Source organism: Pogona vitticeps, chromosome 1 (genome assembly GCF_051106095.1).
Source record: "Pogona vitticeps strain Pit_001003342236 chromosome 1, PviZW2.1, whole genome shotgun sequence".
Lineage (NCBI taxonomy): Eukaryota > Metazoa > Chordata > Lepidosauria > Squamata > Agamidae > Pogona > Pogona vitticeps.
This window is the reverse complement of record NC_135783.1, coordinates 68,737,673-68,752,130: the sequence shown is the minus strand read 5'-3', so window position 1 is coordinate 68,752,130 and position 14,458 is coordinate 68,737,673. Positions and strand designations below refer to the sequence as shown.

General features: G+C 39.6%; 1 protein-coding gene across 2 annotated transcripts in view; it reads left to right on the top strand.

Moving 5' to 3' along the window:
* IGF2R (insulin like growth factor 2 receptor) overlaps window positions 1-12,052 on the top strand; it is an 86,058-nt gene extending 74,006 nt beyond the window's left edge. For both annotated transcript variants that reach the window (XM_020809104.3, XM_020809112.3), the window contains exons 43-48: window positions 424-570; window positions 2,371-2,555; window positions 4,333-4,519; window positions 6,384-6,539; window positions 7,325-7,394; window positions 9,206-12,052. In XM_020809104.3, coding sequence (XP_020664763.3) covers window positions 424-570; window positions 2,371-2,555; window positions 4,333-4,519; window positions 6,384-6,539; window positions 7,325-7,394; window positions 9,206-9,610 — 1,150 coding nt within the window. In that variant the 3' untranslated portion in view covers window positions 9,611-12,052. The remainder of the gene's footprint in view (window positions 1-423; window positions 571-2,370; window positions 2,556-4,332; window positions 4,520-6,383; window positions 6,540-7,324; window positions 7,395-9,205) is intronic.
* The last annotated feature ends 2,406 nt before the right edge of the window (window positions 12,053-14,458 follow it).

Genomic DNA, 14,458 nt, shown 5'->3' with positions numbered 1-14,458 from the left:
GCCTGTTGGGTCCCAATTCCAGTCTGTGGAAGTCCTTTGAAAAGGCTTCTCCCTCTGAAAGCCTTGCACCTTTAGATGGGTGGGTTTTTCTCTTGTGGGTCCAGTCCATGTCACTCTGCCTTCTGGGTTATAAAACTATGCCTCTGACAATTGTAAAAACTAATTAATGGAAGCTGAGCATTAACTGAAACATGCTGTGATAAGAATTAAGAAACACATCGCCCAGCTGCATGTTTTTTCATGCATATACCATAGAGGTGATGATAAAAACAGGTTTTCTGTTGCTTTCTAAGTCATTAGCCCCTCCTGTGGTACTGTGCCACTTATACTTACTGCTGATACATTTGTAGCTCACTTCTCAAATATTTTGTATTATTTATTATTAATTTATTCAAAATATTTCTATCCTGCTTTTCTCCTCAGGATCGATGAAGAAAATTGTGCCTATTACATCACATGGGAAACTCGGGCTGCTTGTGCTGTGAAACCACAAGAAGTAAACATAAAGAATGGCACAATTATAAATCCAGTGACAGGGAAAAATTTCAGTTTGGGTGACATTTACTACAGGTGAATAATGTCTCTCAACATATAATTGAACCATCTGAAAAGGAAAGTCTCATGACAGTTTCGTTATAAAACAGGGTTAAGAGACTGTTGAATTTTCTGAAGAAGTTAACAAAAATAGTAGAACATCTATTTCCTACTGCCCATCTCTTTGAAGTTTCAAGTGACAAATGTAATTAATCAGAACTAAGATTTTTCAGTGGCACAGTAAATCCTGAGTCTTGAACTCGCATTTCCTTTAGATTAGAGTTAAGGTGGAAAATAGGATGGCAGAAATGCTGGTTAGTGTGCCTTGTAGGCACTCTCATAAATGAATTTACTCATTTTTGTGTTGTGTATAGAGCTTGTAAGTTGCTACAGTTTCACAGATTTGCTGCTTAAAACGGACTGAAGTGCTTGCAATTTTGATTAGCAAGTTGCATTTTAGGCAGATTATAGGGTAGATAATTTCAACATGTTGGATTTTTCTTTAAAAAATGGCAGTTATGAACGGATTAGTTCTATTGAAATCTGTAGCACAAGTTAGTCCTGGTTCTGCACACATAAGAGCACTTTGTATATGTGATAAAAGCTTCATGCTGTGACTTAAAATGTGTTTTAAATGTGCTGAATCCTTTGTTTTTCCCCTAGAAGAGTACTTGCAACAAAGGAAATGAGACATGATGAATTTTTTTTATTTTAACAGTATTTATTGATTCATTAGGTCACCTGATCATGTTGTCTAAAACTCAAAAGATAATCCTGGAAAATATACCCATCTGAATTTCATAACACACAGATATACACAAATTAATTGAAGAAGGTGGGGGCTAGGAAATTCTGACTTGGCCCTCCAGTCTGCAAAAACTGCAGTAGATAGATGAATGGGAGATTTAGTGAGGTTTTGCAAATCATAGTAAAGATGATTGTAGCAACAAGTGGCAGAACAAAATAGTCTAATATATTTGAACATATGGGAAATACAGTATTTAGAAATGCAGGCTAATATGTTGCATAGCTAGCCTTGGGCAGCAGGAGTGATGTCACCAGTTCCATTATTTTTGTTTTGGGATGCATGCAACTCACACACAATGATATGAAATCAAATACAGTGGTGCCTTGCTTGACGAAGATAATTTGTTCCATTCAAATCACTGTTAAGCGAAATCCTCATCAAGCAAAATGAAAAAGCCCATTGAAATGCATTGGAAACCGGTTCAATGCGTTCCAATGAGCAAAATACCTCAGCATGCAGTGAAGATCCTCCATAGGGCGGCCATTTTCTGGTGCCTGTAATGCGAGGAATCCATCCTAAACACAGCAGGGAGCCATTTTGCACAGCGGGTGGCCATTTTGAAATCCAACGATTAGCTGTTTTTGATCGTCGTTAAATGAAAAATCAGTTCCCGAAGCAGGGAATCGATCAACATTAAGTGAAAAAAGCCCATTCAGTCATTGTTTAGCGATCGCAATAGTGATCGCAAAAAACTAATCGTAAAGCGATTTCCTCATCTAACGAGGTAATTGTCAAGCAAGGCACCACTGCATACCCCATAATTTAATTAGCAGCAATTTCCACAGCCAGTGACACCACTTCTGTTGTGCAGGCAGAGCAACATAAAAGGATGGTGGCTATCATGGATTAATTACAGTCAGGTCATGGCAGCCCATCTGTTTGATGGAGCTGGATTTGAATTTGTGAGTACGTAACACAGAAATAGAATATTTATAATTCCTAGATAATCCTGAACTTTTCTTCTTGTTATTAAAATTGTGGTTAGATTTATTTAGCGTATGTCTCAACGTAAACCTCCTCTGTTTCAGATTATACAATGCTTCTGGTGATATTAGAGCAAATGGTGATACCTACATTTATGAGATTCAACTTTCTGCTATCACTCATTCCAACCACCAGGAGTGCATGGGAGCCAATATATGCCAAGTTAAAACTTCAGGACCTGGTTTCCGGAGAATAGGATCTTCTAACAAAGCTAAATATTATATTCAAGGTGAGTAACAATGTATTCTAACAACCTACTATATTATTCTAACAAACATGGCCGTTAACCTCAATATCGAGAGTTGTGTTTTGTTTTTTGTTTGGTTGGTTTTTGTCATTTGCTGTTTTCTGAAGTGCCGCCTTCTTGGTTGCCAAGGGGCTTGCAACTCTTGTGTGCAGCAATGGAAAACAATTGTCAAAATTTCCAGTGAGATTTAGCAAATTGTGATCTAACACGAAACAGCACCTCTTTCAAAAAGTTATCTACTATCTACCTCCCCACAAGCTCAGCATCCAGCCTATTACCAAAATATTTCTGGTACTGTCTTGACTTCTTAACAAGAAGAGACAGAAGGATGCACAAATTCCCTCTTTCATCCTATTTTCACTCTTTTTCCCCTTGGTTCTTGGACCTTTTTTGATGAAAAGGTAAGGATGGAGAAGCCCATTTTATGGAAGGGACTTCCAGTCTTCCTTTGCTGTCCAATTCTGAGCTCAAAGGCAACCTTGTAGGTGTTTGAGATAGAGGAACATACAAACAAGTCACTTTTCCTTTCTTGTGCACCTCCATTGCTCCACTTCTATTCCCTTTTCCAAGCTGGGACAAGCAAAGGTGAGGAAGCAGAGAACATGACAAAAGTAAATGGCATATACTTCTGTCTTTACTACATTTCCCTTTTGCCCTACTAAACAGGGCAACTGTAGGATTAGGAAAGTATGCAAACAATGCATGTGTACACTGTTGCTTTTCACATTGGCTGGGGCAGGTAAAATGGGAATTACAGATAAATGAAGAACACAAAATGAATTGATTGGTTACTTACAGATCTAGTACCTTCCTTTCTCTCCACAGTCATCACACAAATGGCAAGAAGAAAGACTGGCCTTTTCCCAAGTGACCTCTTAGTAGAATTACTTTCTAAGCACGAGTGGAATTCAGTAAATGCATTTTTGTAGAAACACATATGGCAATAATGTTACAGGATGTCCATCAGCATTATGACTTAGCAACTGACTTTCCATGTCTTATCTACATATTGCATAATTTAGGTGTAAACAAGTATTAACAATGCATTTCTTTTGAGTGCATATGAGAAATTTATGTTCCAAAATTGCATATGACACTTTAGGTGCACAAAAACCAAAGGTGTCATATTTCATTTCCTATGAAATGCAAGGTATTTGTAGGTCCTTTCTGTTTTCTTGAAACAGTTAATTCTCTTCTTATCTGCTATTACAGAGGTATGTTCTAGGCAGGACATATGTTGAAGAAGCTTGCTCAACATCCAGAACACTACGAGTCCACCCACTAATATTTGGTTTAATCCAAATGGGTGTGAAGATACAATATTGCCTACTCCCTTTATAGGTCTAGAACAGTGGTTCACAATCTTTTTTGAGTCATGAGCCCCACTTTACTTTGTTGCCAAGTAACCTCTGCTGGACCCACCCACACAGTTTGCATAAAATGGCATTTTTAAGGGGTAAAGTCATCCCTTCTCAAAAATTAGAGGCTTCTTTCTCCCCCAAAGGGCCTGTTTCTTATATATACACATCTTACTAACTTTAATATCCCATTCTGGAAGGTCAAGGAAGAAATTATTTAACAAGGGCTGCAGCACATATAGAGTGACCTGTCACCCCTCATCCTGAAAATATTTTGAAACCCCCAGGTTGTGAAACACTAGTATAGAATATTAATACTAGTATAGAATATTAATAGGTGAGTTGTAATGATGTTGCTATTTCTTACGGAATATTTTAATATTTTCTTTTTCCTACCCTAGATGATGATTTGGATGTTGTGTTCTCCTCTGACTCCAGATGTGGCAGGGACAAAACAAAATTTGCGTCCTCAACTATTTTCTTCCACTGTAGTCAGGAGGCTAAGGAAGGCATCCCTGCATTCCTTCATGAATCGTCAGATTGCCAGTACTTATTCACCTGGTATACGTCAGCAGTCTGTCCACTGGTGTAAGTGATCCTTCTGAAAGCAAGGCTTGTCAGTTCTTGCGTCTTACCAAGAGAGAGAGGATTTCATCACTGAAGGTTACATTGGAAACATCCCTTTCAGTAACATTTAATAACCACACATAGGGGGCTGCATAGCAGTAACTATCCTTAGGTGGCAGACAACCCAATTTTTAGAAGTACCATGATTGGCAGATAGTTCAACTAAGAAAACATCAACTGCACTTGATTATTCCACTAGTTTATGAACTATAGCTGGCTGGATACCTCAGTGACTTAGGTATCTGGGTGTGGAGCCAGAGGCTAGGAGTTCAGTTCCCCACTGTGCATTCCAGAAGAGCCTGCCTTTGTGGCCTTGGATGAGCTGCACAATCCCAAGAAACCCCGAGAAGGAGCGAATGGTAGACCACTTCTGAATACTCTTTACCTAGAAAACCTTACTATTACTATTACTATTACTATTACTATTACTATTACTATGATGATGATGATGATGATGATGATGATGATGAACTGTAGATTAAGCAACATTCACACTGCATCTTGGCCCAGATCTTTCTTGGCCAGGTACCTTGAGTTTTGAAGCTAGCCCTAGTGGAATAATTTATGTACCTAATGCACTTGTTTACTGCTTATCAGAAACATTTCTTAAACACAAAAATTCAAAACTAAAATACACTTCTTTGTTGCCACAATATCAGTATTTGGGCAGATTCTGTAGCCAGGAGATAGTCTTGAAAATATGTGGATCCCAAGTCATGATGATTCTAAAGCTCAATATCTTGAGTTGGACCAGAGCTTAGACAAATACCCACTGCAAATGGTGCAGTCTTAGCAAAATGTTCCCAGGAAGCATACCTCTTAAAATCTTAACTAAGCAACTGATGGTATGTACATCAGTTATGAGTTCTGAACCATCTTCAAGGAAAGCCCAATATAAATGTGTTACAGTAAACTAAGTGGAATGAGCATGAATCTGAATTGTTACACTCCAAAAGAGGTCATGGCTCTGTATTTGTCTCTCGGGGGAGATAAATATGAAGCACGCAAGCACAGGTGTCCCAGCAGTCCTTCCCTGCCCCCCAGGACCAGCCCAGTTCTCTTACCGGGCTCCTTGGTGTGCACGTGCCCTGTGGCAGCGACATAGCGCCAACTGTGGAAAACAGGTATCATCAAGCTATTAAAAGAGGATACTCTCAAAGGATTTGGTAAACAGCTTTGTTTTGAGCATCCTCAGAGCTGTAAGGGAAGAGCCCAGGCACAGCTCCATTGAGATTGCATTCCAAAGGGATGGAGCCACTACTGAGAAGGCCCTGTTTCTGGTAGATGACTTCCTGGCCAACCTTGGAGTGGCAACCCGGAGGAGCATGGCCTGACAGCATCAGGTGGTGTGGGCAGATGATTTTAAGGAAAGATCCTTCAATAAGTAGCCGGGTCCAAAACTGTGGAGGGCTTTATAGTTAATAACCAACACCTTGAATCTGGCCTTATACTACATAGATAGCCAGTGCAGGTGGGACCAACGAAATGTGATCAAACTTACTCACATTTGCTGGGACAGTATTGATAAATTACTGTGCTGGGACAGTAATTTACCAGTGGAGTCAAATGAGTAAATGCAATTGATAACAAACACTCTTATTCTTTGGATCTCATCAGTTAAGTTTTCAAGCACTGCTACTTCTGGATTTGATGTGTTTGCCTGAGAAAGACAGAAAGAGCCCCATCCACAGGTTCTCTAGTTCTTCCTGCCCACTGGTTCTACCCAAAGAGGTACACCCCTGAGGGTCATAAGACCTGATGGAACAGTGTACAAGGGACTACACCTCCATCAATACAATGAGATGGTTTCTTCTGTCGTTTACAGAAGTGCTGAAATTACCAATGACAAAACCTATGAGGAAGATCATTTTCACAAAGGCCTTTCAGGAAGAAGCCAAGCAGTTGGTGCACTACTGAGTTTGCTCCTTGTGGTTCTTACAGCATGTCTTGTGATCCTGTTACTTTACAAAAAAGAAAGAAGGTAAGACAGAAGAAGAATCAATATAGGTTTTATTTTTTTTATTATGATTTTCTGTTCTTTACCTCATGCCCAGCTTTGCACTGTTTCAAACTTAACTATATGAGACGTTGAGTACTTCTAGGCCACCAAGGTTTGTGAGTGCCCTATATTTAGACCAGCGCAGTAGATGCTCTCAAATACGTGTGATCAGTGTTAGTCCAGACAGGTGAACATTGGTGCCTTAGCAGTTGTAGCACTCAAGCAACAACAGTAGCACCAAATGTCTAGGTGCTAATATATGTGTTTATGAAATATTTCTTCTTTTAGTGCAGTTATCCTGAAGGCATCCTTTTGTGCCAAATGACTGGTTCCATTCCCACAAAACATGCTTAATTATTGTAACCAAAGAACATTTCCCCTTTGCTGTATCATCCAGTCACCTTGCTTCCCTTCAGCTCCTTCTGCAGAATCAACCCTTCCTACAGTGCCTTTCCATGACCACCTGCCTCTCTCTCCTCTCCTTCCCTCTTGCTTTGTATTGTAGCCTTTAACATGTAAATAGGAATAGTAATTAAATGTCTCTCCTTTGCAATTTTTCTTCTTACGTTTGGAATAAGATTTGCACTGAACAATGGCTGACTGAATCTACTCCTTCTGTTGCTCACTCTCTATGCATCCACCTTTCAAATCTTGCTATAATATCTGAAGTAGCCCTGGGATGCTAATTTACCAGTGGAGCCAAATGAGTCAGTGCATCTATAATTGATATTTTATTCAAAATATATGAAGCTAACTTTATTTTGCAGGGAGACTATGAAGCAAAAGATAGCCAATTGCTGTCGGAGAACATCAAATGTTTCTTACAAATATACAAAGGTAATAATTCCTATGTGTATATAAGTGTCCCAGAGCCTTTCCAGTCTTCTTAGTCAATAGATGTGCATAATTATAAACTGTTTAAAATCAGTGACACTGAATTTCACTTCAGCATGATGCACAAGAGGCAAGGAGAACTTTGCTTTGCCCTCCTCCAAAAAAAAACCTGTTATACAAAACTTAATTATTCATCAAATCCACATGGAGAGATCCCCAGTTAATTCCTCCATGTTATCTAAGTTTGAGAAGAATTTTAGGGAAGTTTTTCTGTATGTCTACGCTTCATATCTTAGGAAGGGAGGGGACTGTTCAGAACATTTGTGAATCTTATACAGTTGTGTGAGAGGGAATTTAAGATCTAGGTGTGTTAAGGAGCTTTCCCTCTCCCCCCAGCTGTGTATATCAGGTGGAAACAGGTGTTCAGCAGCAAGAATGAAATACAGTGGTACAATGAACAATTCAAACTCCTTCGAGTCTATAAAGATTTCTTCCAGTAGTGCTAGTTCCTTGTGCAGAGCAGGATCAAATAGTTAACTTCATTCAATGAAATCCTGTGGAACCACCCTCCACTACAGCTTTCGTTGTCGTTTAGTCGTGTCCGACTCTTCATGACCCCATGTACCAGAGCATGCCAGGCCCTCCTATCTTCCACTGCCTCCCGGAGTTGTGTCAAATTCATTCTGGTAGCTTTGATGACTACAGCCTTAGTGCACTATAAAACCAGCTGTGGAGGAATAGGAAGGTTTCAAGAGCATGGTGAGGGGTGTATGCCACCAAAACAGTGAGCATGTTGGATATAACCCATGATTAAGGGAACATTATTAGGTAACAGCCCGAAAAACCTACAACAACCATTATTAGTAGACATTACCATAGGAGGAATAATTTGAAGAATATTTCATGAAGAAAACATATCTTTGAGATATGCATCCCTCTGAGTGGGTGTGGGGCAGTTTTATAGGTTAAAAGGCCCCAAATGTTTGATAGGTCCAGAGAGGCCCCAAAATTCATATGTGGGTGTGGGGTGGATGCGTAGATGGTCCAGAGAGGCCCCAAAATTCATGTGTGTGCGCGATTAAATCACCAAAAATGCCAAAACAAACAAGAGAATGTAGTAGAACTAAACTTAAAGTGGTCAGAAGCTCACTTCCACTTTTGAAAAATTTGTTGGCTTTCTTATTTTTTGGTGTGTGTTTGATATTTGTTCCTTTCTTGCTTGGTTGTTTTTTTGGTTTGTTTGTTTGTTTTTGCACTAAACAGATTGAGGTGTGTAACCTACATAAAAATAATTCAGCCCTCCTGAAGCTTCTGTGAGCAGTGATTCACCTTTTAATGTTAGGCAATATTTTTCTACTAGGGGTTTTCCAAGGAGGTTGAGGGGCAAAGAGCTCACCCAACTTTCTTTATCCCTCTTACTAGCTGCTGCCTTGTGTTTGAATTGAAATTATTTCAGATAAACTTTTGAATATTGTAAGAATTTTGCCAATAAGAAAAATAAAAATAAAAAATCATTTGTATAGTGTTGTCTCCTACTGAATGAGATCAGTTGATCATTTAGCTCAGTGTTGTCTGCTCTGATTAGTAGCAGTTCTCCAGGGATGAAGACGTTTCCTAACATTAGTTCTATTCTGCCACTTTTTAAAAAATGGAGATATTAGGGATTGAACTTGGAGCTACCTGCATAAAAGTATGTGTACTACCATTGATCTAAATTTTTTCTTTAAGATGAAGTCTGTCCTGGATAGGTTTAAAGTGGCTGTGGGAATTCTTTTAAATTCTGTCTAATAATTGTACCCTATTGAACATGACAGATAAATACTGAAGAAGTAAATGAAAATGAAACAGAATGGCTCATGGAAGAAATTGCTGCACCAACTCAGAAGTCAGAAAATGAAGGGCAAGAAAACGGCCATATAACCAGTAAAACAGTGAGGTCAGAGGCCCTGACATCCCTTCATGTTGATGACATGGACAGCGAGGATGAAGTTCTAACAATTCCAGAAGTGAAGATTCATTCAGCTCGAGATGTCCACTCCAGAGGCTTGGACACAAGTCGGCCTCATCATAATAAGGCTCTTAACCATTCAAGTGGTGATAAGGCAAGGCTGCTCAATGGCAGCAAAGGCAGCACTGCTTTTGGCCAACGGAAGGCGCAGAACTCAACAAACGCTGTATCATTTCATGATGATAGTGATGAGGACTTGTTGAACGTTTAAAACTTCTCTTGTGCCTGGTTAAAATTCCATGTGTATATATTACGATGGGACAAAACACTTCCAACCAAATATGAGGACTTTAGCTTCAGATGCCTTTCGTGAGGAAATGCTTTCAAAGGGAAAATAGGGGAGGGGAAGAAGGGTCAATCCTAGCTGTTTACAATGATATATTTAATGATTACTGGATTTCTAGCATCCGGTGCACTTGACTGGTAATTATTCTCCTTCAGTCAGAATTCTCATTCTTCCCCTTTGTGTAGATTGTAGAGGCTACATAATGCTTTCCAAGGGTATGAACAAATCTGGATGAAGTCCTCTCTGCTTCAAGATGAGATCTGCATTTTAACACTCTCCTTTGTATTTATTGTTCTCACGACTCAGGTCCACGAAAATAATAATAGGCAACGTGTTCTTCCTGCAGGCAGGGTATTTGTTCTACAGATTCACCCATCACAAGTACTGGAGATGAGGGGGTTCTCTGTATGTATGTTTGCTAGGTTGCTTTGTTGTATGTTTTGGAGCTGGTCTGTTTAAACTTGCCTGTGCATTTGATTCCTGTATCCTAACTTAAAACAGCTTGTTATAATTTGAAATGTGTTTTTACTGGAAGGTATGAATCTTTATAGCTTTATCCTTGGGAACAGTGGCTGTTCTTTGCATGATGATTCTCTTTTGGTACCGGTTGTGTGAAGTCTTTCATCAGTATTGGCAGAACTGTTGATAAAACACCAGAGCTCTCCTTTAATGCTGACTGAGCTAATTAGAGGATAGCCTTTTTTTAGATGATTTCCTGTCTCTAAGAGTAGCACTGAACACAGAGGTTCTGTTGCAACTCCTTTAGTCCAAATGTTCTCTGAAGAGGAAAAGTCCTGTACCTTTGCAAGGAGGATGTGTGTGGAATATATCCTGCTTCAGAGCCATAAAAAGGGGGAGAAAGAACTACTGTAAAGCCACAGGCTCACTGAAGACTTACTTGCACAGAAATGTACTCTCTTTTTTCGGTACTCAGTATGTGAACAAAAAAAGGCAAAAATATTATTGAACTTTCTGGTAACTGATCTGATTTAATCACTTTCTGGAACCACAGTGATTAAATCAGATCCTTGGTGGGAGTGAACACCTGGCCCACAGCACTTGACATCTGCTGTGTGTTTTTGTAAGAGGCTCATGGGCAAAGGAGTGAGTTTCTACAGACAGTGAGCTGGTCAGATGCTCTTCCTTCTTTATACATTTTCTGTTCACACTTGTTTCCTTAAGGTTGATTTCCACTTGGGAATCAGATTAAATGTTACAAAGTGTTCAAACAATTTCAATAAAAGCAAAATTATGTTTCCCTAGGAATCCATTAGTGGTACATAAATGTTGCATAAATTCAAATACCTGCTGCAATTTTTTTTTACTCAAGGAACTGCAGTGATTTTGTACAAAGAGCAAATACCCTGTTTCCCCGAAAGTAAGACCTAACTTGAAAATAAGCTTTAGTATGATTTTTCAGGATGCTCATAAGCCCTACCCCCAAAATAAGCTCCAATTAAGTGAAAACCCGCCCTCCACCATTGTGCAGCAACCAGAAGAAGATGACATGGCAGTATCTGAATAAATGTAGAATATAAGACCCCTGTCTTATTTTTGGGGAAATGCGGTAATATTTAGTCATTATCCATCTGCATTAATAAATAACTCTTTTATTTCTGCATTATTCTTTGGATGATCACCTAAGGCAACTTGTGCCTCAAGGCAGTCCAGGGAACCTTCCAATGATAATGAACTCCTGCTTCCATCATTCTTTCTCACTGTCCAGGCTTTCAGGAACTGATGGGATCTTGGATTCAAGATCATCTGGGGGTGGGGGGTGGAGCAAGTTCCTTAATTGTTTCTCCCAGTCAGTTATTTTTTTCCATTTACACAAACTATTTCTTGTTCCATTTCATGTAGAAAGGGGATTACAGTCCTACAACACAAATATTTCAATAGACGTTTACTCATAAAAGAAAGAACTTTCTTCTTGATACAAAGTATTTAGGTATTTGGAAGCTTCAGATTTCCTGGTGTAGATAGGTCACTATTTATGTTCGTATTATATTCAAACGTAGGAAGTGAGGGATATGTTGAGTGTGTTTGCTGGATCTCCCACTTAAAAAAAGAGAAGAAAAACTACACTCTCAGTTCTTAATTCCTTTTTTGGGTAGTACTTGGAACACATCTGGAAAGCTAGATTGTTTACTGATCATCACCCAGGAGAGGTAAGGCTATTTGGTATGGTTTTAAAAAGAGGCTGCACCCTTTGTTCCTTCTGTGACTCCTTCCTTGCCCAGCTCAATCTTTATTTCTTTTTGTAAATCTTTTCTATTTTATTTTTGTGCTATTCTTGTTCTTTTAGTAATTTTAATCTTCTGCCTTTTTTAAAAAATAAAAAAAATTCTTGTTGTTTTTCTTCCTCTAGTCATGGTTCCTGCAAGCCTTCATCTTCAGCCAAATCTAAACTGGAAAAATGTGCAAAGTTAAGAACTATGAGGCCACATGCAGAACAGTGACTTCAATTATCAGTATGAGCAAAAGCACTGAATCCTTAGGTGTTTTACCTCCATTTTCATTGTCTCAAATAACATGGCTGACCAGATTGTCATTTCAGACTTTATGTGCAATCGGGAAGGCTCTCTACCAAGGGCCATTTCTACCATTCTGAAATGTTCCTATTCTCATTGCACAGTAGTCCAGAAAATTCCTACTTCGTACAGCTCCATTTACTACCAATACAAGTCTCTCACCTTCAGCCTAACAAGAGGGCCATGGCTATTACAAACTCAATGAGTTTTTTGTAGTGGTTCATCTCTGTCTTCAAGGCAATTGTCTCTATATTAAATGACATATTTTAAGTCAATCTGATTCTCTGAGAATCTCAATTATACCATGTCTTGCCTTTTTGAACATTGTTTCCTATTTGATCACCCAGATTTATTTGACATCCATATTTTTTGAGCATGTACTGTAACATCAGTGCTAAAGGAAGCCAAATTTCCTTGGCACCTGAGCGCATGGACAAATTCTGCCAGATGTTTATTTTCTTATGCCTGCAGAACTCAAAAGACATCAACGTCCTAGCTCAATTTTTCAGCCTTGTGATGCTTTGGGTGGTACTTTGGGTGAGGGCGCACTCTACACACCTCCAGTGGCTATATCTATCTTTTCAAGGCAACATAGCAGCCAGATCCCACAGACTAATCGCTGGGAACAAAACAGATCCAGAATCCAACATTACAACTTTTCCTGAACCCTCTTTATCACTAGTGCTGCTAGTCCTGTGAGGTCTCTACAACCAGGCTCAGGTAATATGAGAGTCTAGAGATGAAGCATAGCCAAAACTGGCTGGAGTTACATGCTGCCAGATTCTGTTCCCTCCACATGCAGCCGTTTCTGTCAACGCAATGTGCTCTAGTAAGGGCTGACAATCATAATCATGATTGCAAAGCAAAGCGGAAAAGTAAAGGTTAGTCACCATCTGGGTAAAAAAATATCTGTATCCTTTCTAGCAGTATACACATGAATTTCTGAGTGTAATGTCAGATTATCTGAACTGGCAACAGTTTGATGTGAGCTAAGTAGACACCAAACGCAGAAGTCTCTTACTCACTGCCTCAGGGATTTGAACTTCCAACTGGGCTTGTTTGTACTCTGCTCCCTGTGGCAGACGTACCTTTCCCCACCTCCCCATGCACGAGTACTCCCCCCCCCCAAATAAGAGCAGATAGAGAATCAATGCTTCTATTGCTACCTCAGTAGCCCTGAAGATTACAGTTTCCAGAGATCATCTGTCCTGGGTGATGGACCATGTTTCCTCCCCAAGACTCCAAATCTCCTATAAGAGATGGCGAACCTATGGCATGCATGCCACAGCTGGCACACGAGCCATAGGTCGCCATAGAGAAATACTTACTCATTCTTCGATCCCAGATTTTGGCACTCCCCTCTGCTAGTGCAGTGGTCCAGCAAGAGGGGTGCAATGGCGACCATTACCAGTCTAGCCCAATGGGGGATTGGAGGACCAGAAAGTATTTCTTTGTTAATACTGCCCCTAGGAAAAAACACAAGCATTTAACCCTTGCAATGCAGGGGCAGTTGTTTTCTCTAAACTAAAACCACAGCATTCGGGTTTTAATTGCAGTATTGGCACTTCGAAATAAATAAGTTGATTTTGTTTTGCAGTTTGGGCACTCGGACTCAAAAAGGTTCACCATCACTGTCCTATAAGGTCCTGTTTAAAATCCAGACCAAGGACGATGCAAGTTAATGAAATGGAAACTGAGCACCAGGGCATTATTAGCTTAAGCTACAAGCTGGACAGTATTAGTATGTGGCTGCCTTACCAGCCACTCACACCCTGTGCATGTATGTGACAAATTTACATTAACAATGAGAAAATTCAGGTAATCTGGTCCTCTGTTCATCTCACTCGGCCTTGCCCTGCTGTGTAAAGGTGTGCATGCCAACTGCCTATAATTCAACATATGTTCTAAGACCAAGACATCAGGCAATTATTTTATTTATTTAATTAATTAATTTATATGCCGCCCACTCTACCCAGAGGTCTCTGGGCAGCTTACAATAATTAAAATTCAATAAAAATAAAATGATTAAAATACAATGTATGGCAACTTCTGCTTCCTTTTTCGTTAATAAACTTCTCTTAGAATCCAGTAGGGCCATGACTTGGGCCTAGCCTGGCATATTTACTAAACACTTTCAGCTTAATAAAAGCATTGTTTTCCATTCAACGGGACACCTAGACTCATGTGGTCAGTCGCAGTTCCTCTTTTACTGGGGCACACGCCACCTGAGAACTACCCGGAG